We start from the raw sequence: 26825 nt of genomic DNA on the forward strand, positions 1-26825 counted from the left end.
TTTTTCTAGGTTTTGGTGAAAACCCATTTGTTGCTCATTCAAGTTGCTGGCAGAATTCAATTCCTTGTAGTTGCAGAACTAAGGTCCCCATATTCTTGCTGACTATAAAAGGAAGATACTTCCAACTTCTAGAGGCTGCCAAATTCTTTGACTCATGGCTCTCTTCCTCCATCTTCAAACTCAACAATAGCCTGTCAATTCCCTCTCCTGCTTTGAATTTCTCTTGGTCAAGGGTCCACACTTGGAGATCTGGATGGCCACATGTGGCCTTGAGGCCGCAGGTTCCCTACCCCGCTTTTGCCATATAAGGTAACATATTTACAGGAGTTGTTCCAGGAATCAGGAGGTGGACATTTTTAGAGACCATTATTCTGTCTACCACAGACAGCAGTCTGGAACAATTAACTGATAATCCCACATGAATAAATCTTTTCAAATGTAAGATATAAAGCATATCATTTATGTAATTTAAAACACATACACAAAGCTACACTATATTACTATATTATGCAAAGATATTAACTTGGGGGAAAAAAATACAATAGAGGGATCTTACACAGATCACTGAAGTGCCATAAACTGATAAATCTGATTAACAAAATGCACTGCATCTGAGAACCAAAATAAAATAAGAGTGGCAGAAGAAACACTGATAATCTAGGAACTTCTGCATTACACAAGTTTGATTTCCTACTACTTTTATACCATGCTGTATCTCTTGCTTTTAAAATTCCTTTGTTAAAATTTTGTTGCAAGTTTTAACAAATCTATAAACTTCCCCCACACTGTCCTATTTGGTTCCACCATTTAAATCTGTTCATTTAACTCTGACTACTTTTATATATATTTTGTTACATTTATATTTGTTAGTCTCCCATATTTGTTTATATAACTACATTATTAATCCTGCCTCACTTAGATTATAAATTCATATGGCACAGAGCATCTTCTACTATCTCTGTATTTCTCTGTATAAACTGTGTTACAAATCAAATACATACTCAATAAATACTGTAGACTAAGTACCCTGAGTAATATTTGCTACAGTTAGTTCCATTGGAAACTTTCAGTAAATCTAACAGGTACTGTGCAGTATTGTGTACTATTAATAGATATCACAGAAGGAGTAGGAAGACCATGTAATTCATTGTCCACACCAGGATACATGTGACAGTAAAAAGGGTGCTCTTAATAATTATGCTAGAACAACATGTGTAAGTCAAGACTGCCTGTGACAAACTGGGACTTAGGTCTCCCTACCCAAAAATAGAACAGCACGGGACATAGTAAGATATTAAAGCATATTCTTTAATATCAAAGCAAATAGGTACAAGAATTTCTTTAAAAAACATGCTAATGCACTTAAAATGCTCCATCATCGTTGCCGGTTTCTAAGAAACAATAGAAATAAGACTGATCTAGAAATCAATCCTATATGTAGCGACCAGTAGTTTAATTCTATTATGCATGTTAACAGGATTTTACAAAGACATTAGGGGAAAAATAAGGCTATTAGGCAGAGAAAATTACCAAATCTTTAAATAAATTCAATTTTTTAAACAAAAGATAATGATAACAGGTATGGAAAAGATATGGAAAAGATAACTGATTACTAGTTTTTTCAATAATTCAATTTATTTCAATTCATTCCAATTCAATTAACATTCAGTGAGTACCTACTATTTCTAGAATTTGAACTAGGTATGTATGGACACAAAGATGTAAAAGACAGTATTCTCTCAAGTTGCTCAAAATTAAGTAAGAAAACACAGAAACATTGGCAATAAATGTACTAAGGTCAGACAGTGGCAAGTGCTTTAATAAAGGTATCCTTTATAAGCAAAAATATAATTCTTGCTGAAAAAAATACAGGAAGGGTACATGTAACTATGGACACTTGAGCTTGGCTTTGAAGAAAAAACTAAGATTTAGGCAGACGTTCCAAGTCACACTCTCACTTAAGGATCTTCGTGCTTATTATTTCTCTGCCTGGAGCGCCCTTCCCTCAGAGAGCCATAGGTCTTACTTCTTCACCTCCTTCAATCTTAACTCAGTGTTAACCAAGGCCTTCCAAAGCCCTTGTTTAAAATTAACCGTCCCCCCACCCTCCCCCGAAAAAATCTCTTTCCCTCTGCCCATGACTTAATATGTTCCTCCACAGCACTTGTCACTAGGACTTCAGTACAGAACGCCAGGCGTGGCACTCACATCTAAGTGAATGGCGCCCCCTGGAGTTCTGCTATGCATAGTCTATGCAAAGGCCTGAAAAATTATACCGCTATTCAACACACTAGTTATTTCTTTTTTTTGTTTGTTTGTTTTTCCCAACTAAAAAGTAATTTGTGTGAGGAATTTTATGTATTTTGTCCACTGCTCTACCCTCAGCACCTAGAAATCTATCTGACACACAATCAACACTCAACAAATATTTGTTGAATTAATACATGCATAGCTAGAACAGAATTCGAGATAAGAGGAACGAACAGCAGGGGCAAATACTTGAAATTTTAAGAATAAAATTTTTTAATTCATTAGTTATCTGCTATAGCTAGATTATAAGTTGCTTGGGGGAAAGGAAAAAAGTGGTCGGAGACGAGGTGAGAAAGCATAGACAATAGTAAACCTCAAAAAGTGGAATGACAAGCTTTTAAGTCAGAAAAACCTATGTTTTGATTGAAACTCTACCTCTAATTCGGGGATCTTGAGAAATTATTTCAGTATAAAAAAAGTATCTTAAATACCACCTTCTACATTATGGAAATTAAAATTAAATACCTTAAATTTTTTTCTCACAAAGCCTAGAACCATTTTAGGTACTCAATAAATATTCACTTCACATAGAAAGCTAAAAATTTGAACTTTAAGTGCAAAATGGGGAGGCATCAAAAGTGAGCAAATGAATGACTTCACCACATTTGTACTTTGACATCATGGCTCAGGAAACAAAGTAGAATATGCAGAGAAGTAAACAAAGCCGAGAAGTAGGAGGCCAGAAAGGAAACAAAACAAAGTTAATGCCTAAACAAGTGCAGTGACAATATCTCTACTGGAAAGGAAGGGCTGGATACAAGATATATTGCAGGGATGAAACTGACCAAAAACATAAATAAATATAATATGAAAGTCAAGAGGAAGAGGATTAGAAAATGGTACCTAAGTATCTTTACTTGGGCAGGAGGATGAGTGATGGTGCAATCAGCAGGGCTAGCAAATGACAAAGAAGGTGCTACTTTGGGAGGGAATACACACTTAGATTCTGAACATTTTGATTTTGGAGTACTTGTGGAACAAGACGTAAGACTGTTAAACTTGCATTTGTAAATATAAGTGTGATACATAGAGATCTCAGAACTAGAGATAAACAATTGGGAATAAATGTCATATTTGAATATGAAAGGCAATGATACATATGAAGTCCTGTTTTCCACAATCTCAAATGTCAACTTAACTCCCCCTCCTCCTTCCTGCAACCAACCAGCCCCCTCCGAGAGGGACATGTATAACAATTTTCAACTTTTCAGTTTTCTATGGATATGAAGATATATTCCTAGTCATCAGCGGGACCCCATGACGTCAGCCAGAAAGCCTATGTCCAACTTATGTAACTTGTCTGGATTTTTTAATGTATGTGCAAAACACATTGTACTTACCTACTCATTAAACAACTATGAATCAGCAAAAAAAAAAAAAAGTCAACTTAATTCACTTATAAGTCTAAACCATCTCTGCAACTAATTCAGGTGGAATAACAGAATTTTAAATTGTTTGCTTTCAGGGTGCACCTTCGCCATCTGGTGGGAGAAATAATAAATACAGCCTTATTCTTAAAAGCTGAAATGGACACGCTTGAAGCTCTGATGGGGGCGGGGGCAAGGGCAATATACGTAAACTAAACTTTTATACCCCCATAATACGCTGAAATAAAAAAAAAGCTGAAATGATCCCTTTCTTGTCTTTCTGCTTATCAGTGCCATTTCCATCAATACAATACAGAGAAAGGCTCTTCCATTCTTCAAATCTATCACAGTTTCTATTTCTCTTACCACTTTCTACTCTGGCTACTAATATAGTCAAACTATATAACTGAAAAAAGTATTACTGGAAAAACATAACTTTCCCACTCCCCCAGGACCTTCCCACTTCTTCATAATTCATTCATTGCATAATCCAGTGTGCACTACAAGAAAGCTATTTAAATATATATAAATTTAAATGCATTAATAAAGCTCATATTGCCAAGTTTCTTGCCTTCAATAACTAATAATTCAAATTGATTAAGTAATGGAAATGGGTTTTTATTTAAACTAGATACCATTCTTTGAACAGATTGATCAATATAAGAGAACAGGACATCTATAAATATACCCTAACATACAATAATCCCACCTAACATCATATTCTAATAAATTTCAAATAGATCAGTGTTTTACAATGTAAAAGTAAAATCGTAACAGTATTAGAAGAAATCATAGGAATATTTTTCATTCTTAGTGAAGAAAGGCCCCTTTAAAAATAATCCCAACAAATGATTTGACCAGAAATTTCTCCAAAGAAGATATATAAATGGCCAATGAGCACAAGAAAAGATGTTCAACATCATTAGTCATTACAGAAATACAAATCAAAACCACTTCACACTCACTGGCATGACTACAATAAAAAATATAGACAAGAGAATTAAAAACATATGTCCACACAAAACTTATACACTAATATTTATATTAATAGCAGCAGTATTCAAAATACCCAAAAAGTGGAAACAAACTCAAATGTCCAACAAGTGATGAATGAATAAACAAAATGTGGTATATCCACATGATGAAATATTATTCAGTAATAAAAAGGAATGAATTACTGAATCATGCTACATAATAGATGAACTTGGAAAACATTATGCTAAGTGAAAAAGTCAAGAACAAAAGGCCACATATTGTATACTATTTCTATGCATATTGTATACTATTCCTATGAAATATCTAGAATAGGCAAATCCGTAGCGACATAAAGTAGATTAGTGGTTGCCAGAAGGCTGATGGAAGAAGAGAGTGAGGAATAACTGCTAATGGGCATAGAGTTTCTTTTTAGGGTTATGGAAATATTCTGGAATTAGATAGTGATGATGGTTGCACAAATTTAAATATATGCTCAAAACCACTGACTTATGTATTTTATTAATAAAAGTGTTAATTTTATGGGAAATGACTATCTCCATTTACAAAGAAAGAGCAAGTCAACAGCCATAGAACAAAAAAAAATACATTCCACCATGACATGTTTGTGTTTATGCATTGAAAAAAAATAACATAAGCAAAGTCAAAAGATAATAAGTTGGGGGAAAGTATTTGCAATCTCAGGTAAGCAGAATTCTAAATTGGCACCTACAATTCCCACCACTTCGTATACATACCTTGTGTCATCCTTTTTCTTACTGTGGGCAGGATCTGTAAAGATGATGTGATATCTTGCCCATGATTAGGTTACATTATAAGATAAAAAGTGAGGCAATTCTGCTTATGTGATTAAGGTCTCTCCTTGGTTGACTTTAAATTAATCAAAAGGGAGATTATCCTGGGTGGGCATGATTAATCATGTTAGTCCCTTAAAAGAGAATTTACAGGTCAAAGGCAGAAGTCAGAAAGATCCCAAGTAACATAGACACTCTCCTGCTGGCTTTTAAAGAAACAATGCTGGTGAGGATGTGGAGAGATAGGAACACTCTTACACTGCTGGTGGGACTGCAAATTAATGCAACCTCTGTGGAAAAGAATTTGGAGATACCTCAAAGAGCTAAAAATAGAAATACCATTTGATCCAGCAATAGCACTATTAGGCATCTACCTAAAAGAACAAAAGACATTCTATAATAAGGACATCTGCACCTGAATGTTTATGGCAGCACAATTCACTATTGCAAGGATGTGGAAACAACCCAAGAGCCCGTCAATACATGAGTGGATTAATAAAATTTGGTGTATGTATACAATGGAATATTACTCAATTATAAGAAATGATGGTGATCTAGCACCTCTTATATTTTCCTGGATAGAACTTGAGCCCATCCTCCGAAGTGAGGTATCACAAGAATGGAAGAATAGGCTCCACATGTACTCACCATCAAATGGGCACTAACTGATCAACACTATGGTACTCACACAGTAATAATATTCTTCAAGGATTGGGGGGTTGGGGGTGGGTAAACTCACAACTCATGGATGCGGTGAGTGTTGTAGGGAGGAAAAGGCATGCCTCAAATCTGGTTTGGGTGTGGCAAAGTCATAACATAACCAAAATGTTTGTACCCCCATAATATCCTGAAATAAATAAATAAATAAATAATAACTATATAAAAAGAAACAAAGGGCCATGCTATGGAGAAGGCCACTTGGTAGGGAACAGTGGGTGGCTTCTAAGAGCTGAGGACCTATCATACAACTGCAAGGCAATGAATTTTGCCAGCATCCAGTGAGCTTGGAAGAGGACACTGAGCATCAGATGACAACTTGATTTCAGCCTGGTGAAAGACCCTGAGCAGAGGACGCAGCTAATTTATACCCTGATAATGACTGAAGCAGTAATAATCAAATTCTCAAAGGTCAAGGCAAAGAAAGGATCCTAAAAGCAGCAAGAGAAAAGAAGCAAATAATATAGAAAGAAGCTCCAATTTGGCAACAGACTTCTCAATGGAAACCACATAGGCAAGGAGGGAGTGGGATGACATTTTCAAAGTACTGAAAGAAAAAAACTGCCACCCAAAATTCTGTATCCAGAAAAGCTATCCCTCAAATACGAAGGAGAAATAAAGTTTTCCCCAGACAAACAAAAGCTGAGAGAATTCACCATTACCAGGCCCATCTTACAAGATGGAAGTTCTTCAATCTGAAAGAAAAAAACAGTAATGTGCAAAAAGAAAGCATCTGCAGATACCATAGCACCCCAGTTAAAATGACTTTTTCAAAAAGACAGGGAAAAATGAATGCTGGTGAGGATGTGGAAAAAGGGAAACTTTCATACACTGTTGATGGTCCAAAAAGACAGGGAAAAAATGAATTCTGGTGAGGATGTAGAAAAAGGGAAACCTTTATACACTGTTGGTGGGAATGTAAATTAGTATGGTCACTATAGAAAACTATATAAAGGTTCCTCAAAACAATAAAAATAGAACTACCAACAATTCAACAATTCCACTATTGACTATATACCCAAAAGAATGGAAATACATATATCAAAGAAATATCAGCATTCTCATGTTTATTGTAGCACTATTCACAATAGCCAAAATAGGGAATCAACCAAAGTGCCCATCAGTGAATGAATGGATAAAGAAAATGTGCATATACGCAATGGAATATTATTCAGCCATAAAAAAGAATGAAATCCTCTCATTTGCAACAGAAGAAATAAGACCTAGTGTTCAATAGATTAGTAGGGTGACTATAATTAACGAAAATCTATTGTACGTTTCAAAATAGCTAGAAGATAATAAGTCGAATGTTCCCAGCATTAAGATAAATATTTAAGGTAACGAATACCCCAATTACCCTGATTTGATCTTTAGACACTATCTGAATGTATCAAAATGTCACATATATCCCTAAAATGTGTGTACATCTATTATGTATTAATAAAAAATTTTTAAATTAAAATATGTTACTTCATTTTTTACTTCCAACCTATGAAGAAAAGTAACAAACTTTTAAAAAATGTTTAAGTTGTGGTAAGCTTTAACACCAGAAAAGAAAGGATAATTCAGAATTATAAGCTATGAATGAGTTCAGAAGTTGTTACTCTTGTCTTTGTACCCACTTTAAGGGGCATGAAACAAAATATTACTTACATCCTTTTTAGAGAGGATTTTTTATGGTCCACTGGCAAGATCAATTTTGGTATTCAATGTTAGACCAAAATGCATACAGCCCATGCTAAATATATACTTAAATGTGTACCATTATGTAATAAAATTGTGAGACATTTTAACAGCTTTCATATGGCAGAGTTTATATTTGTGTTTTATCTATCTCAACCCTAATTAGCATAAATCCCAATTCAACTATGTGTTATCTCAGATCTTAACTGTATTTTCATAGCAAAGTTTTGTTTCTCTATTACTGAATCTTTCTAAATAGCTTTTATTTAAGTTAACTTATATCAATTCCCGAGCAGAATGTATTATACATACACATATGTACTGATTTTCAATATGAAGTCTACTACAAACAACTCTTTTCATTCTTTTATTTGACAAATTTCTATTGGTGGTCATTTTTCACACCATGCAAAACAGCTGAACAGTGAAAACTGTTTTGGAGAGACACAAGAGAACAGACACAAGAGAACACATTGAAAAATAGAGACAAGATACTGTGACAGAGTTCACAGTATTTGAGTCCGTAACTCTAACTGTTTGTAAGGTCTATCCTCAATCTTTTCTTAAGGTTCTATCAGACATTCAAAATCCTTACAATTCATCCACCTTTTTCCTTAAGCTATTTTAATTATCCATTCATTCAGTCTTTCAATAACTATTCAATGAGCTCCATATGTATAAATTACTGTGTGAGGTGCTAGGAATACATTGATGAAGAAGCTACACATGACTCTTGCATCATGAAATTTGTTTAATCTGTTCAATTACTCCCTTACTTTTGTAAAGAAAATTTTCAATGTCTTAGTGTTGAAAAGCATTGGTTTTAAAATACTTTTTAAGATGTCAACATTTACTGGTGTGGTGAAGTTGTTTTGTTAATGGAGCCAATAGTTTACTCTTGAGTGCACCAAAAAAAAAAAAAAAAACCAACTTGGAATTGAAATTGACTGAAATTGAAAACAACAGCCATTTAATCTAAAAGAAAAGTCGTACTTCACAGAATAATATGTAAAATACACCTTCTGCATCTGTAAATTGCACTTATCTTAAAGTTTTCTTAAAACAACTCTGCTAAATGTGTTGCTTCTTCACCATATATTTTTTTCTTTTTGCATGCATATGTTCAGTGACTGTGAGCCCCCTAGTGGATGGCAGATGTCGACAAAAATTTTGCACAAGTTACATATTCATCAGTAAAAATGCATTTGCATTTTTAGCACCTTGCTGATAAATATTTATTGCAAAATTAAAAAAAATTACCAAATAATAAAACACATAAATAACTATAAATTTACACTATACAATATATGACCAAAAGCACTGTAGAAAAAATATCCGGACTATTTTCTGTAAATTCTACAACAGGATTTTTTAGCCTCTATTTCCTGCACATACGTCACATATACCCCATCTATAATCACGAAAGTCGCCCACCAATCTTGTGTCCTGCATCTCAAATGCTAAAGAATGAGTCATGACTAAACTGGCCAAAACACCACATGGAAGTGGGACAGCAGTGTTAAACACTCCTATTAATACCAGAGACTGTTCTATCTCACTTTGTTTTATCAGTGGGCATCTTGTATCTTATCCTTAAAACAGAAATGTTAGCTATCTTGTGTTTGAAAAGTTGGAAAAAAGATGGATTATTGCTGGTTGTATTTCAGTCGAGAATTCTTCACTCCACATGCACTCCACATGGTTAGAAATCATGGCAGGAGCTGCATTTAAGTACAAAGCAGAGACCTACTAAACACACTCAGCTTATTCTAATGCAACTCTTAATAAAATATTTCATGTAAAAAATCCAGAACAAATGCCAATCTATGCAGAATGGCAGGGCAGCAGGTATAAACTAGGACTGTTCTGAGCAAACTGGCACATATTAAAACTCTATTTATAGGTTGCTTAAATGAAGGAAACTTGAGAATGGTTCAAGTTTTATTCAGATCAAAATGGAAATAAAGATTCTTTTTTTCACCTAAATATTGACATTAAGTATATTTACATTACTTATTCCAAGAGAACAGACTGACTTCTATAGAGTCAAACCAATTATCATAACATATTAAACATCCTTTTTAAAAGAGACACCATCTTTCAGAGCTCATATCATACTCTTACAAATAAGGCAGTCTCTTAAGCATTGGGTATAGGGGAACAGGTTATTATATATCTTCAAGTCTATATATGGATGATCGATGGATCGATCATTCTGTCAATAAAAGATAAATATACTGCAGAAAAGACATCAGTCATGTTAAAGACATTAGTATTAAATATTACAGCTTTCACTCATTCATCATGTCTACCAAGCATTTATTGAATGTGCATAATTCACTGAAAGTGGCACCAAATACATAACCATTTTTGGTGCCTTTTTGTTTCATCTGATATTCTAAAAATTATAAAAAGATATATCTGGAAATAAAGGTTATAAGGCCAATTGCTTCCAAGTTATTAAGATTCTTTTTTCTCCTAAGGCAACCATCAGAGTTTTATCTTTTCTAGTTCCTTAGCTCTTTATAGTTTAATCTTTCTTAACTATATTTTAATTCCCTTTAAAACATCATTTACATCTTTTTATCTTATTTCACTCATGTTCATGCTATTTTTTCTCACTACGTATCTCAGATAACCACTTAGAATAAGATTCATGAGAATTATGTAACAGTTTCATAGGACAGCTCATGGAAATATGAAGCATAAACCATACATAATCCACACTTAGTAAATTCTAAATACAAATAGTTTGGTTCTAGCTACGCTACCAGCATTCTATAAATATAGGCATCTCTGAATCTACTGAAAAGAGCCGTGGTTAAAATGCTGATTATGAAGAAAATGTCATTATTTCTGATCCAATTTCACAATAAGTCTTAAACATTTAGTACCAATAAAATTTCAATAAAACCAGAAATTCTAAAATGCAGCAAAAATTATGTACATAATTCCCTTTTAATTTTTTTACTGAAATTTAATTTACATGCATTAAAAAGTGCACAAATCTTAAGTGTTAACACTGCAATAGCTATTGACAAATACATGAACTAGTAATCCATATCCCTATGAAGATACAGAATATTCCCGTCACCCCAAAAGTTCCCTTAAGAGAAGCATCATTATGATTTCTTCTTTATAGATTTGTTTTGTCTCTTCTTGACCTTCATATAAATGTACTCTTTTGTGTCTCCTTCCTTCCACTGAGCACAATAATTTTTAGATTTTTCCATGTTTCTGTGCATATAAATAGTTCCCTCATTTTACTGATGAATAATACATTTATTTGAATGCACCATTCTCTTGTTGATGGACATACGGGAAGCTTCCATTTTGGTGGTCCTATATATAAATCTGCTATAAACATTAATATACAAGATTTTATAGTCATATGATTTCATTTCTATTAAGTAAATTCCTAGGAGTAGAACTGTTAGGTCACAGGGTTAAGTGTATATTAATTTTATAAGAATCTGTCAAACACTTCTCTAACATGCTTATCCCATTTTACATGTTTTATACCCTGACTAGCAAGTTATTAGAAGTCAAAGTCCTCTGAATCCTCATAAACAATGAAGTGTTGTGATGTTTGTTGTTGTTTCAAACCATAGCCTTCCTAGTGGGTGCATCAAAGTATCTCACTGTGGTCTCGATTTGTACTTCTTAAATAACTAAATACACAGGACACTTCTCCTTGTGTTTATTAGCCATTCATATATTTTTCTGTGAACAGTCTATTCCAATTTTTTTTGCATTTTAGAGTTAAATTATTGTATTTTAAGGGTCCTTTGTATTCCTTTTCAAGCGCATTTTAAGCAATAAGCAAATATTTTTTTCTTAAAATTTTTTGAAATATAACTTGGTTATACAGTTTCTTAACAGTGTCCTTTGATGAACAAAGGTTTTATTTTGATGAAATCTATTATAATTAGTTGGTTTTTTTTTCTTTTATGATTAGTGTCTTCTTTAATCATTGCTTATCCTAAAGTCTGAAAGATGTTCTCCTCTAGCTCCTCCTAAAAGCTTTATAGTTTTTGCCTAAACCAAGGTTAAAGATCAAACAATTTTTTTTTTTTTTTTTTTTTTTTGAGACAGAGTCTCACTCCACTACCCTGAGTAGAATGCCATGGTATCAGCCTAACTCACGGCAACCTCAAACTCCTGGGCTCAAGTGATCCTCCTGACTCAGCCTCCGGAGTAGCTGGGACTACAGGTGCACACCACGATGCCCAGCTAATTTTTTTTCTATTTTTAGTAGAGACGGGGTCTCACTCTTGCTCAGGCTGGTCTCAAACTCCTGAGCTCAAGGGGATCCTCCTGCCTCGGCCTCCCAGAGTGCTAGGATTACAGACACGAGCCACTGCACCCAGCCTCTCCTATATTTTCTTCAATAAGTTTTATACTTTTAGGTTTTATATTTAGGTCTATGATCCATTTTCAGTTAATATTTTATATGGTAAAAAAAGTAAGCTTCAAACTGTTTTTTTCATAGTAACATTAAATTGTTCCAGTACCATTCATTGAGAACACTATCCTTTCTGTGTTGAATTGCCTTTGCACCTTTGTCAAAAATTAGTTGTCAATATACAAATGGGTCTATATATAGACTCTCCATTCTGTTGCACTAATCTATTTGTCTGTCTTTATGCCAATATCATATTGTTTTGATTACTGTAGACTGATACAAGTATTCAAATCAGGTAGCTCTAACTTTGTTCTTTCTACATGCTGTTTTGGTTATTTCAAACATTTCTATTTGAATTTTAGAACCTGTACATATAGATCAAATTAGGAAGAAATGACATGTTAACAAAATTGAGTCCTGTAATCCATGAACACAGTTTATCTTTCCATTTATTCAAACTTTCATTTATTTCTTAAACCAGTATACAGACCCTGTGCATATTATGTTAGATTTATACCTAAGTACTTCATTTTTTGGCGCTAGTGCAAATGTATTTTGTATTTTTAACGCTCTTAAAAATGTTTTTGTTAATTTCCATTTCCAAATTGTTCCTTACTAGTATTTATAAATACAAATGGTTATCAGATATTGACCTTATATCCTATAACCTTGCTAAACTCAATTATTCTGATAATTTTATAGATTCTTTTCATTTTTATATAAACAATCATGTTCTCTGTGAATATGGTATTATTTCTTTCTTTTCTATCTGGATGCCTTTTATTTTATGTTATTTATTTATGCCTTATTTCATAAGGGTAAATCCAGGCACTATTGTTACATCTGTATTAGAAGCAAAAGTATTAAGCACATATTTTAATTATTACTTTTATGTTAAAATAATCAAATGTCACAAAGAGACTTGGAAAGTCATAAGTATCAGGCAATAAGGAAATGATGGTCCTTATCAAACTGCTAAATATTTATCATACTTAACCTGCCTTACAACTTTACAGTTTAGATCTAAGATAATCACTTTATATTTCTATAACTCTCAGTACTTTCAGTGTCATAATTTAAACAGTAAAATGTAAAAACAAATACTATATTGAAATTCAATAAATATCTGTTGAATAAATGATTTATAACAATTATTACAATGCAAATGAAGATAACCCTGTATTAATTTAACACAATACTACTAAATATAAGAGAGGAGAAAATAGTGGAGGAAAATACTTTTAAGTGTATCCCATAGCAGAGGACCTTAAAATACAACATAACAAAGAATTTTAAAACTAGAAGTCTTTGCAAGATCTTGTAGGCTACCTTTTCTATGTCAAAAATGAGAAAACTGGGGGACAGAGAAAAGATATACATCTACAAATGATAACAGTATGGAGAAGAGATAAGAACAGGGACTAGGTCTTCTGACTTCCAGCTCTTTCTTTCTCTTCCAGCATACAAATTAGCCATGATATTTCTTATTAACTTCTTCAAATGTTCTATGAAGTACTAAATAAATAAACAGTAAAATTTTGCATAAAAAAACCTTTCCTAAATTTTATTAATTTTCAATTATGAATATTATGAAGCATCCAGTGTTAAATAATTTCAGATGTAAGAAACATCAACTAAATGTTTTTCAACATTTAAACATCTTACTTTAGTTTTTCATTAATTTTATTTTCTCCATCAAAAAATACAGTTTTAAAAATGTATTTCACAAGTTATTTTGAAATAAAAAGCATATTTGAAACTCAACAATATTTTGCGTCTAAGTTGATAAAAGATTTGCAATTTTTATAAATAAATTAATTAAGTAAACACTCACTCACTCTAAGCTAAGATCTAGGGCCAATCTGATATTCATTCATTCAACAAGGGCCTATCTGTAAAGCACTGTGCTAAGACCTGTGAGAGAAGTAACAAGTCATATAACAGGTCAAACTACTATAGCATGTAGTTATAGATTAAAGCTCCTCGAAAGAAACATGTAACATACTTTTCTATTTATCAAATATAGATCTAGATCCATAGAGATTTAAATTTAATTGAACTGAATATTCTCTTTTTGAGGCCATTGATTTCTGAATGGTATTGACGACACAAATTATTAATACTTTAAACTGAACTTAAATTCCTTATCATTAGCTCCACTTCACCATTCAATTCAAATACTACTAGGAGACTCATTCTGATATGAAAGAAGAGAGAGAGAGAGAGAGAGAGAGACGAGAAAAAGAAGACTCGAAGCTGAGAGAAAAGGTAGGAGAGAGGAGAACAAGAAAACAGGCTTAACTGAAATAATTTAAATGGTGACAAAAGACAAAGAAAGGAGAAATTTCCATAGCACAAAGAGAACTAACTTCTCTCTAGGGCAGAGATTGGCAAACTTTTTCTCTAAAAGGTCAGAGAGTGAATATTTTGGGCTTTGAGGCCCATATGATCTCTTATAACAACTTACCTACGGAACTGCAGCCAAAAGCAACCACAGACAATAAGTAAATGAATAGATATGGCTGTGTTCCAGTAAAACTTTACTTACCAAAAAAAAGTGGGGGCAGCCAAGCCAAATTTGGCTCATGGGCATAGTTTGCTGACCCCTTGCTGTAGGGGAAAGAGTTATTGGCTATAGGCACATGACACATAAATTACTGTAGAATCTGTATTTAAAATTAAAACAAATGTTCTTTTTTGCTTATGAAAAGGAGAATTAAATTATTCTTGAAGAGAAAGTATTTCCTAAATGAAAGTTTATACAAATTATAACCAATTTTATTTTCTAGGCATAACTATCAAATCTGATGTTAAACTCTAACTTCTTCTCTACTAAAAGTAATTTTTATAAACAAAAGGAGCTGTTGGTTTGACTTTTGTGAGGTTCAGAAAGGAAGAATATAATTACAGGATACTTCGAGTTATTAAATACGCATTTATTAGTAACAGCAGCCAGGCAAAAGAAAATTTTTTTATTTTTATAGATTAAAGGGGGTACAAGTGCAGTTTTCTTACATGGATATATGTGCACAGGGGTGAAGTCTGGACTTTTAGTGTAGTGTACATTGTACTCATTAGGTAATTTTTCTTTCTTCACATCCCTCCCACTCTCTCACTCCCTCACCCTTCTGAGTCTCCAATGTCTGTTATTCTATTCTCTATGTCTATGTGTACACATTATTTAGCTCCCTCTTATAAGTGAGAAATGTGGTATTTGACTTTCTTTCTCTATTAGTAAGTTATTTCACTTAAGATAATGGCCTCCAGTTCCATCCATTTTGCTACAAATGACATGATTCCATCTGATTTTATGGCTGAGTAGCATTCCATGGTGTGTGTGTGTGTGTGTGTGTGTGTGTGTATGTGTGTGTGTATATATATATACATATATATATACACATATACATATATATATATATATATATATATGTTGCATTTTCTTTACCCAATCACCCAATGATGTACACTTGGTTGATTCCATATCTTTCCTACTGTGAATACAGTACTGCAATAAACATACGATCACAGGTATCTTTTTGATATAATGATTTCTTTTCCTTTGGGTAGATACCCAGATTGCTGGATCAAATGGTAATTCCTGTTACAATGTTCTTGCCATAATGTTAATTGTTATCTAGTTGCTTTGTAGCCTCATTTGTGTAATTGTTTTGTAAGACTTGCAAGTTTCAATGTTCTGTTAGCCTCTTGCATCTGTATGTCTAAGTTTCTAGCAAGACTAGGGAGGTTTTCCTCAGTATTTCCTCAAATAGGTTTTCCAAACTTTTTGCGTTTTCTTCTCCCTTGGGAATACCTATGGTTTGTAGGTTTAAACATTTTAAGTAAACCCATATTTCTTGAAAGCTTTGCTCATTTTTTAAATTTCTTTTTCTTTATTTTTGTCTGACTAGATTAATTTGAAAGACTTGTCTTCAAATTCTGAGATTCTTTCTTCTCCTTGGTCTAGACTATTGGTAAAGCTTTCAACTGTATATTGTAATTTTTTCAATGAATTTTTCATTTCCAGAAGTTTATTTAAAATATCTATACCTTTTTGGTAAATTTTTCATTCATAGCCTGAATTGATTTTCTGATTTGTTGTATTGGTTTTCAAATTTCTCTTGGGCCTCTTTAAAATCATTATTTTAAATTTTGTATCTGACATTTCAAAAGTTTCAATTTAGTTACCACCCTTTTTTTTTTTTTTTTTTAAGGGACAGGATCTCACTCTGTTGCCCAGGTTGGAGTGCAGTGGCACGATCACAGCTCACTGCAACCTCAAATGCCTGGGCTCCAGTGATCATCCTGCCTCAGCTTCCCAAGCAGCGGGGACTACAGGCACGTGCCAACATACCCAGTTAAATTTTTTAAAATATATTTTGTAAAGACAGGGTATCACTATGTTGCCCAGGCTGTTCTAGAACTCTTGGCTTCATGTGGTCCTCCTGCCTCAGCCTCTCAAAGTGCTGGGATTATAGGTGTAAGCCATCACACATGGCCAGGTTAAGATCCATTGACAGAGAGTTAGTATGATCCATTGGGGTGTCATCACACTGTTTTTTCATACTTCCAGAATTGTTACGCTGGTTCCTTCTCATCTGGAGAAATTAAATCTTCTGCTTATTTTTGAATTTACTTTCATTTGGACAGGATTTTTTTTTCCCTTGAGGATGTGACTATATTGTATGTTATGTAGGGTTGTTTGACTTTGCTTCGGGTGCTTTCAGTGACAAAGACTCTGTATGAATTCCTTGGTTACAGATAGCCTTAGTGTGGTAGTTTTCTCAAATGCTGATTGTAGTAGCAGTGTCCTGGTCATATGAGTATGCTCACGGCCTCCTGAGGGGCCAGCAAAGGTCTCAAGTAGTTTTTCTTGCTCCTAAGCCCTGTGTACTTGTGTCAGCCGATTTTGTATTGGGTTGTGCAGTTCAACCTTCGGCCAAGTGGCTATGGCAGTAATAGTTGGGTTTGTGCTTGATCTTTGTTTACCAGAAGAAGTTCTCAATTGTTTCAGGCAATGGGCTGGGCTGTACAATGCACAGTGAGCTCCTTGCTCATCCAGGGGTTAGGTTAGGGGCAGAAGCTGGGCGGACCTGGACCAGGCAAGCCTATCTTGGGGTCCTCCAGTGGCATGAGCAAGCTCTAGCCCCTGACACGGGTGGTGGGAGATCTCCTGGTGAAATGCACCAAGGTCTCAGCATGGCAGGGAGGGAACTGCCACAGCACCATAGCCAGCAGGCAGGAACGCAATTCGTTTCCATCACACCTGTCACAACCCCGTCCCAGCACTCAGGGTGCTCAGTTCAATCAGACACTGCTGTCTATCTCTACGCTGCAATGTCATAAAAGTCATAAAAGATGCCTGCCCTGTGGCTCACTGCCGAAATAGCTACGGTGCAAAACCTCCTCCCTCAGCCAAAAATACAAAGCTCTCCTGCTCGCCACTGCAGGAACACTGCCACTCAGTGCAGAGGTGGGATGGGGGCCCTGCCTTTCCACAAGCCCGGGCCAGGTGACCACATTGCCAGTGGGGATGCAATCACCCCTATGGGGCCCAGAAAGGCTATCCAGCGTGCCTGTGCCAACTTTCCAGTGGGATCGGCCACAGATGTGTCTGCACCAGAGGGAGGTACCCTGGTCCACATCTGGGCCTAAGCACTGAGGCCACTTGGCTGCTGAGATGGAATTATACTCTTCCCTTGCAGAGCCAAGTACAGCATTTGTGTCTCTGATGGAAGCGGCACTGCCATTCCCAGCCCACAAGCAGGAAGTTCTCCACTCAAGAAAGCACACACTCTGGTTTCCTTAGTTCCAGGGGGTGTTTCCTTGGTTTGCTGCACTCTCCCTTCCCTTAGGAGAAGTACTCCCTGAGGGCTAGACCACAGGCAACACTGCAGCTCCCTTGAGTCCATCCAGCCCTGTGCAGATGCCACCCTCCATGCAGGCACTGGAGAATGTCAGTGGGGACACCTGTGATGTAGACACACAAGGGCTGAGACTTCCTGGGCAGGATACAATCCCCTGATGGCTGCATCCCAAGTATGGCGCCCTGCTGCCGATGCTCAAATCCAGGGGGCGTTTGAGCCACCTGGCCTAAGTTTGCAGTCTGGTACAATGCCCTCAAGATGTCCCCAAATTGCTGCCCACATCAGTTTGGTTTTTTGAGGGCAGAGGAGCTCTCCAACAGTTCAGATACCACCAGTCCACCATGGGTGAAAGGAGAGCCAAAACAATCCCACAAAGTACCAAGTCCCCAGGGTTCCCACCTGATCTTTGCCAGCCTCTGGCTTTCTTCTTTTTCTGTGCCCCAGTTTCTTCCCATGAATTCTCTGCTATGCTCTAGCACTCTCCTCTTGATATTCTATTCAAGTTATGATTATTCACTTGTAACTTTAGTTCTTCCTGAGGAGAACTGGCATCTGATGTCTCTAGTCAGACATTTTCTACTGAATTTATTTTTAATATAAACAACCTCCTAAAGAAATGCATTCCAAAAATTAATATTCTATTATGTGACCTAACATTTTAGTATTTCCTTTTCTTCTTCCTAAACCTGACTCTCTAAGCTCCAAAAAAGCCATGTCATACAGCTACCTAGTTTTTAAAGAATGGGTCTATGTTCCCATTATCCATTTATTCATTCATTTTTTTAAAATTCTATCTCCACTGGTTATTACCTTTCCATTTTATTTCATATACTTTGACCATTATAGTTGTCATTTTAGGGACTTCCAGTAGCCGATACTGCCGGCATCCATCCCATCCACATTGCTGAATCGTTCACCATTTCCTATATATCAGTCTTCTTACTGTAAGCATTTGTGACAGACACTCAGTGTCTGAGTACTTTCTCTGGCACGGGAACATGCATGGCCGGTGAGTCCCAGAGAATTAACAACCCCTGCACCAATATCAAAGGAGAGTTGATGGATAAATACTCTAGCTTCCTTGCCCATCATGTGGGTTAACTCTGAGGTCATTCTACCTTGTCTCCCAGAAGCCCCCTTAAGATTAAGACAATTGCCAAAAGAGGTAACCAGTTCTTGAATGTACCCAGTATTGTGTTTTCTGTTAACTGAATTGTTTTATTCTTCCCCTATAGGTGGTACCTGGGATTGCCTTCAAGATAAAACTGCACTCAAATGTTTTTCAGCTTAAGATGGATCTCAATTTAAGATAGACCTCTAACCTTAAAATCTTGAGTTCCTGATATACTATCCTGAGATGTGTAAACAGTACTCCAGCCATGAAACCACCACTGTTTTCCCCAAAGATAGGATTAAATGTTCTCTTTTACTACTTTGCAAAAGAACTGGTGCAGTCATCATTTTATTATTCTCTCAAGATATAGCAACACATCAAGGTAATGACTTTAGGAACTATCTAAAGTAACTTCCAATTGTCTTTCTTGTTATAACTGATAACACTATGCTGTAAGTACAACTTATATTTGTTTTTACAGAAATGCATGACTTTTGTACTTATTCACATAGAAATGCACCTGCCACTTCTGAGCAATAGAAATAGTATAAATCAGATTTTTAAAAGATATTGTATTCAACAGAGGAATAGGTATAGAAAAATAATCTTCCCATGAAAATCTTTCCTTTCCCCCACTTCCAAAGGAAGAAATTAAGAACTCTATATACTATTTTTAAGAGTCTTACCCTTTAAACATACACAAAATCATAGAACTGAGCCAAAATAGTTACAACAGAGTTAGCCCATGGATATATCCATCTTATGAAACTCTTCACTATAAGCCTGATGTTTCATATGCATTTACTTGCTTCAAAATCCACATCACCCTTCAGCCCAGGGTAGAACCTTTGGAGGTATCGTTTACCTCCCCTATTCTCTTAATTCCCACTTCCAGTTAGTCCCATCAATCCAAGCTGCATAGAGTGTCTTAAAACCAACTCTTCTTCATTCCCAGTGCTTCTATCCCAGTTTGTCTTTCCTATGACAATAACCTCCTATCTAAGTTCCTTGTTTTATTTCACTTGTTTATTCTGGGAAATCTATCTGATAACCTAACATTCCCATATCAAACTTAAGATAGTTCAAACCTATAACAGCTCTAAGTCCTGGACATCACATATGGCATTTACAAAAAACATATGAAAATTTACATTACATTTAGGCTGCTCACTGTTGCCTAAACATTTCATGTATTTTTATTTCAGTTTGGAATGAAGAAAAAAGAATACATTTACCTAAAGAGTAAACAAAATGTTTACCTGTCTGAAGCTATGTCACTGGCAATTTGGTGCTTCACGCCTGACCCATTTTTAATAGAATCCTGTCTTGTGAGCCCATGAGATCGACTTTTCTCCACTGCAGGTACAGATAAGTCACCTGAGGGTCCTTGGAACTGGGCCTGCTCATGTAGTTTTGCTTTCTTCTCCTGAGGAGCCTCCTCATTTCTCAGTCCTCGAAGAACCTTTTGATCAGGTTGCTGTGGTGTATTAGATCCACTATTATAAAACCATGCTCCTGATTTAGTGAGGATTTCTTGTTGTTTTCGGCACAAATTACATACCCACATAACCTGTACATGAAGACATAGGGAAAAGAAATTAGTGTTCCCAAAAGTTAAAAACAAACAAAAAGAGAGACAAAAATTCAAGCCAACAAAAAATTATATGGTTATCCTTCTGAAGTAATCCAAATTATCTACTGCCATACATTAAATAATTTATCCTTTCCTTTAATTTTGCCAGAATAATTCTAATGAAATAAACAACATTTACTGACAGTAGAAATACCAAACTAGAGTGACAAATTACTGATTGCTCATTTGTATTCTTTATTTTTTATTTAAATTAGAGGCATGGTGTAATATACAGAAAATGGATTTTGAAGCTGGACAGTTGGCTTTAAATACCAACTGCAAGATTAGAAACTTTGCACTCTTCAATAAAGTACTGAACCTTCATAGCTATAAAACTTAGTTTCCTTAATGATAAAATAGGGAAATAATGGCCGAGTGCAATGGGTCACGCCTGTAATCCTAGCATTCTGGGAGGCTGAGGCAGGAGGATTGCTTGAGGCCAGGAGTTCAAGATCAGCCTGAGCAAGAGTGAGACCCCATCTCTACTAAAAATAGAAAAGTTAGCCAGGTGTGATGGGCAACCGCCTGTAGTCCCAGCTACTCTGGAGGCTGAGACAGGAGGATCACTTGAGCCCATGAGTTTGAGGTTGCAGTGAGCTACGATGGCGCCACTGCACTCTAGAGCGACAGAGCAAGACCTTGTCCCAAAAAAAGGAGGGGGGGAGGAAATAAAGATGATGATACCTATTTTCCTGTATTGTTTTGAGGACTGAAGATTAGAAATAATTTATATAAAATGTCTAGTGCATTACCTGGCATATATTAAACTTCTAGCAAATTAGCTGTTAATATTAGGTTAATTTTATATTGCATGCTTAAAGGGGTTTTTATTTCTTTTAAGTAGCTCCTAAGGGCTACTTAACATTGTTGATCCTCAATAAAAACCTATTAATTGTTCATAATTTGTAGTAAGACACTTGATTTTTTTTATTGTGGTACAAAACATATAACACAAAATTTACCATCTTAACCATTTTTAAGTACACACTTCAGTAGTGTTATTCACATTGTTGTGAATATTCACATTGTTGTGAAACATCTCCAAAACATTTCTTGCAAAACAGAAACTTTGTACACCCATTAAAAAGCATCACCCTTTTTCCCTTCCCGCAGCCCCTGTTAATGGCCATTCTACTTTTGATTTTTTAATAGATATGTTTTTAAGACTCCAGAAATCTAAGTATATTATAATTAATGTCTTTGTGACCAGAAAACCCTTCATCCTCTTCTGAAAAACCCTTTTTAATGAATCAGGGAAAAAAATCATATTATCATGAAATAAAATGTGAGTTCATGTTTCAAGATTGTTTGCTGAAATTTTATGTCAAGCAATGAATCTTACAAAGCCCTCCAGATTGATAAACAGTTTCTCACATTTAAATAAATTATAACAGTATAGGTAATCACAGTAAAAGAAAGGTTCAACAATGTGTTTTCAACTGAGACAAGGATATTTTTGTAAAATACCATTTAAATTTTTTCTTTAACTCCCCATCATTCCAGTTCACATTGTTTGTACAGATCTTATCACACAACATTGTACTTGATGACTTTTTAATTATTTTGTCCTCTCACTGAATTGTATATACATTTCTGTTTTCCTCAACTAAATTTGAAACTTGGAGGCATGGACTATATGTTATACTAGCACAGTAAGACTTTATAGATCATAGAATAGTAAGATCTCCTAAATGTTTGCTAAATTGAATTTGTTTGAAGTTCTTCTGGGAAAAATACAATAAGATATTTGATACTATTACACCAATATTTGTTTCATCAGTTTACAAAAGAATTGGTCATCAATAACATCAATGTAGTGCCTATTTTTACAAGTAAATAAGAAAGTATTTTTGACATGAAAATACCAGTATCTCACTTAAATCTAGTAAAAATAAATACCTCATAGTTCAAATTTCTTTTTCTATGATTGGTTGGAATAGATATAAAATATAAACATATCTAACCCAACAGTAGTCTCAAAAATCAAATGTCAACCAAAATCTTCAGCCTTTTGATGCCATCTTGTGACAAATGTAGGTATTGCAGATCTCCTTTAAAAGGGAAAGGCACACACTATAATAGAACCACAAATACATGAAGTTTGAATTTCAATTTTTCTGTTTTAAAGAAATTACTATCCATGCTTCAGTGATACTCTATGTTAGATGCTTCTAAGATATGAATCTATCTAGAATAAGTCACAGAGCATTGAAAAAATGTCATCCTATTGAGCATGATCATTAACAATGAAATAGAAATGAGTTTGTGAGACAGACAATTATCTAATCATTATCATCTCAGAAACAATCTTTTGCTGCTTTGTTATTTGTCACGAGGTAATCAGGTTACTTAACCTCTTTTAGAGAGCAGAGATTCTCAAAGAAGAACTCTGAGACAGTAGCATCAATTTCACTTGGGAACTCAACTAAAAGTGCAAATTCCCACGTCCCACCTCAGACCTACTGAATCAGAAACTCTGGGACAGGGCCCAGCAATTGTGATTGATTGACTGATTGATTGATTTGGGGGGGCCAAATATTCCAGGTAATTCTGATGTTTGCTAAAGTTTGAGAACCACTAGCCTAGGACAGAGATTCCCAATTCAGTATGTTAAATGGGTTACAAGCGTACTCCTAAGAGTAGCTAGGGAAGGACAAAGGAGTCCAACAGCAAGCAGCCTGTCAGTTTACTTTTATGTGAACTATTGATTGTACAAACAGTATCATTTCTGTGTAGCCCAAAATGAGAAAAAGGCTTGGAAGCACTATGGGCTTTGTTTTCCTCATGTGTTCTCCTCTGTTTTCCTCATAGTTCCTGGACTAGCCACATTGGTTGCTCTTTTTCTGACTAGATTATTTGTTGCCTCCTAAACTGCTAGCTCCTACTATCTTCATATTCACATTCTAAACCCAAGTTACCTTTCTGTTCTTTTTTAACTATCTCTTCCCACTCGTGGATTAATTATTAATCTTTAAATCTCAGGAATCCTAAATCCATTCATATCAAGTACAGTCACGTACTTCATAATGACGATTTGGTCAGCAACAGACCATATATACAACAGTGGTCCCATTAAGATTATAATACCTTTTTTTTACTATACCTTTTCTATGGTTAGGTATATTTAGATACACAAATACTTACCATTGTGTTACAACTGCCTATAGTATTCAGTACAGTAACACACTGTATAGGTTCGTAGTCTAGGAGCAATAGGCTTTACCATACAGCCTAGGTGTGTAGCAGGCTGTACTGTCTAGGTTTGTGTAAGTACATTCTATGATGTTTGCAGGATGAAATCGCCTAATTATGCATTTCTCAGACTGTATCTCCATCATTAAGCTATGCATGACTATAGTGTAGAAGAATTGACACTTTTACTTGCAGCCCTTTACACACATAGCAACTTAACTTACAAATTAATGACACTGAACTACCTCTCACAAACACACACACATACACATATACATGCTGTGAGATGACTTTTTTTAATTGGCTATGAAATAATTAATGTCTATAACTAATTTGGGAATAAAATCACAGGACATTTGCTAAAGGAACCCTTTAACCAATAAAGTTAACACTCAACTGTATTTTGTGATGAATACTGTTAAAAATATCTCAGAAATATTTATGCCTATAAATCTCCATGGCTAGAGCCTATTATAATAGTTTTGTTAATCCTCATAATTAGCAAAAACATCTAGGCCCTGAGAATACAAAGACATATAGGATTCAAAATTATAAGGTGTTATTACATTCTGTCCTAAATATGCCAAGTTTTTTAAAGTAATATAGCAATATTAAGAGAGGGAATAATCTCTAATGACCCAAATTTATCAATTATTACCATATGTTTCATTCCATAACCATCCTATTGAGGTTGACAGAGAGGGAAAAAAATAAGGAAAATACAAATATTTTTTTAAAACCACAAAAATGATAAGCACAACAATTACACTGAATAGTCAAAGAAAGCAAAAAAAAGTTATGTTAGATATATACAATAATTTAAATAGATCCAAAGGTCTCCAAAATTCTGTGATTTTCTTCTTAACAGGGATAAAAAATAATAGAGTAATACAAAGAAGGGAAGGATTACGGACTGGTGCTAATGAGACCATAGGCCAAGCTCATATGATCCAGCTAACTCTGCACAGTAAAGAGAATTTATTAGACTCCACCTCTAACCATTGTCAACCAGCTTATAAGCATATGCATTTGTCAGAGAGGAAATAAAGTGAAAGAGTGTAAATTGATCAATATAACTAGCACATAACTAGAAAATTGTGGAAGATTCTGGTTATTCAACAAACTTATTTCTTTTCCTCTTACAAAACTACATTTCCCATATAATTAGGTGCAGCTATGGCCATACAACTATATTCTATCCATTAGATTATAAGTAGAAAGATGTGTGCCAATTCCATGACCTTTAAATCTCTCTCTCTCTCTTTTTTTTTTTTTTTTTTTTTTTTTTAGTAAAGAGATTTCATGCTCTTTACTCAAGACGTTAGAGATAAAGAAGTCACAGAAAAAAAGGAGCCTGGGAACCTAACTGAGCTCTTTGAAGGAGAACTCTCAACTGATCAGCTACACCAGTGTAGACTTCACATAGGTCAAAAACTTCTATTATGTTGAGCTTCAAAGATTTTTTGAGTTTATCATTTGTAATTGATAGCATTGCCTTTAGTAATTCACAATCTTTTTAAAGTACATCTTTATACTCTGGTTTCTCTTCAGATCGAATAAATCTTTCGCCTTTTTTAAAGTACATCTTCTACTGAATGTGTATCATGAGCACAATATTTGTATGTGAAGAACAACGCATTACTAGAACATGGATATTAAAGAACTTCAGTGTTGTTCACTGACTCACTAGAACCAATTTTGCACACTTCTTCCCAACTCCACATTCCATGAAGTAATATGAGTTAGCTTGAAATCAGCCACAGTGGGTGTATTTAGACAAAGGAAATTGGAAAACGCCACAAATCAGAGCTTTTTCTAACAGAGAACTGGTTGTTAGCATTTGTAAGCACACCACTGAATATAATATATTCACTACCTTCTACTAAAAGGATAATATTACATTCAGTATTAGTAAACTTGGATGGAGCTGTAATTCACCATAAAAATTAATTCAGATCATAAAATTTCAATTTATTTATAGATGGGCAAATAAATATTAATATTAATTCATTCATTATTGATTCATTCAGAATATATTCACTAGTACATGCCAGACACTATGCTAAGAGCTGGTGAATAAAGCTCAACAGATATAGATTTTGCTATAGAGTTTAAAGTATAGTAGGGGAGACAATAAGAAAACAAATAATTGCACAAATATTATTTATATTATAATTATGATAAATGCCACAAAAGGAATGCATTTGCACCATAGATCCCTTGATGCCTTCTCCTCCTGCCCAGGATGTATTTGGAATAAAACAAGGATGCAGAGGAGATCTGCAAGGGGCCTAGAAATCCAGAAGGACTCAACCACAGCATTACCCTAAAGTGTTTGCATCATCAAGTCCATGGTGTCTCTGTCTCTCAAAAGGCAGACTTCAAGGGCAGTTTGTGCTACTAACCTACAAGTCCCTCCCCCAGCACTGCCATGGTGGATTTGGAAAGTTGATGCAGTGGCCCAGGCTGTGTTCTGGACTTTTTCTGTAAAATTTAGATTCAGTCAAAAGACCACACTCAAGCATCCAGAAGGCTACATGTGGCCCCACCCCCTCATCTGATACCACTGAGGCAAGAAGCAAGGCTCTGCAAGATTCCCCATGATTCCAAGATCTGTAAGCATGGCATCTCTAACTATAGTCACATTTGTAGGATAAAACAAGAAAGCATGATGATATATTCCATAAATCTCTTAGGAGGTAACAGCAGTACAGAAGAAGCTTTAACCTTGAGCATTTCCAAGTCTTAGTTGT

General features: G+C 34.9%; 1 protein-coding gene across 21 annotated transcripts in view; it reads right to left on the reverse strand.

Annotated features, from left to right (window-relative positions):
* The window catches only part of RIMS2 (regulating synaptic membrane exocytosis 2), a 640638-nt gene that overhangs the window by 410070 nt on the left and 203743 nt on the right, over nt 1–26825 (reverse strand). For all 21 annotated transcript variants that reach the window (XM_069466111.1, XM_069466135.1, XM_069466114.1 and 18 more), the window contains one exon: nt 20507–20817. In XM_069466111.1, coding sequence (XP_069322212.1) covers nt 20507–20817 — 311 coding nt within the window. The remainder of the gene's footprint in view (nt 1–20506; nt 20818–26825) is intronic.

Source organism: Eulemur rufifrons, chromosome 3 (assembly GCF_041146395.1).
Source record: "Eulemur rufifrons isolate Redbay chromosome 3, OSU_ERuf_1, whole genome shotgun sequence".
Classification (NCBI taxonomy): domain Eukaryota; kingdom Metazoa; phylum Chordata; class Mammalia; order Primates; family Lemuridae; genus Eulemur; species Eulemur rufifrons.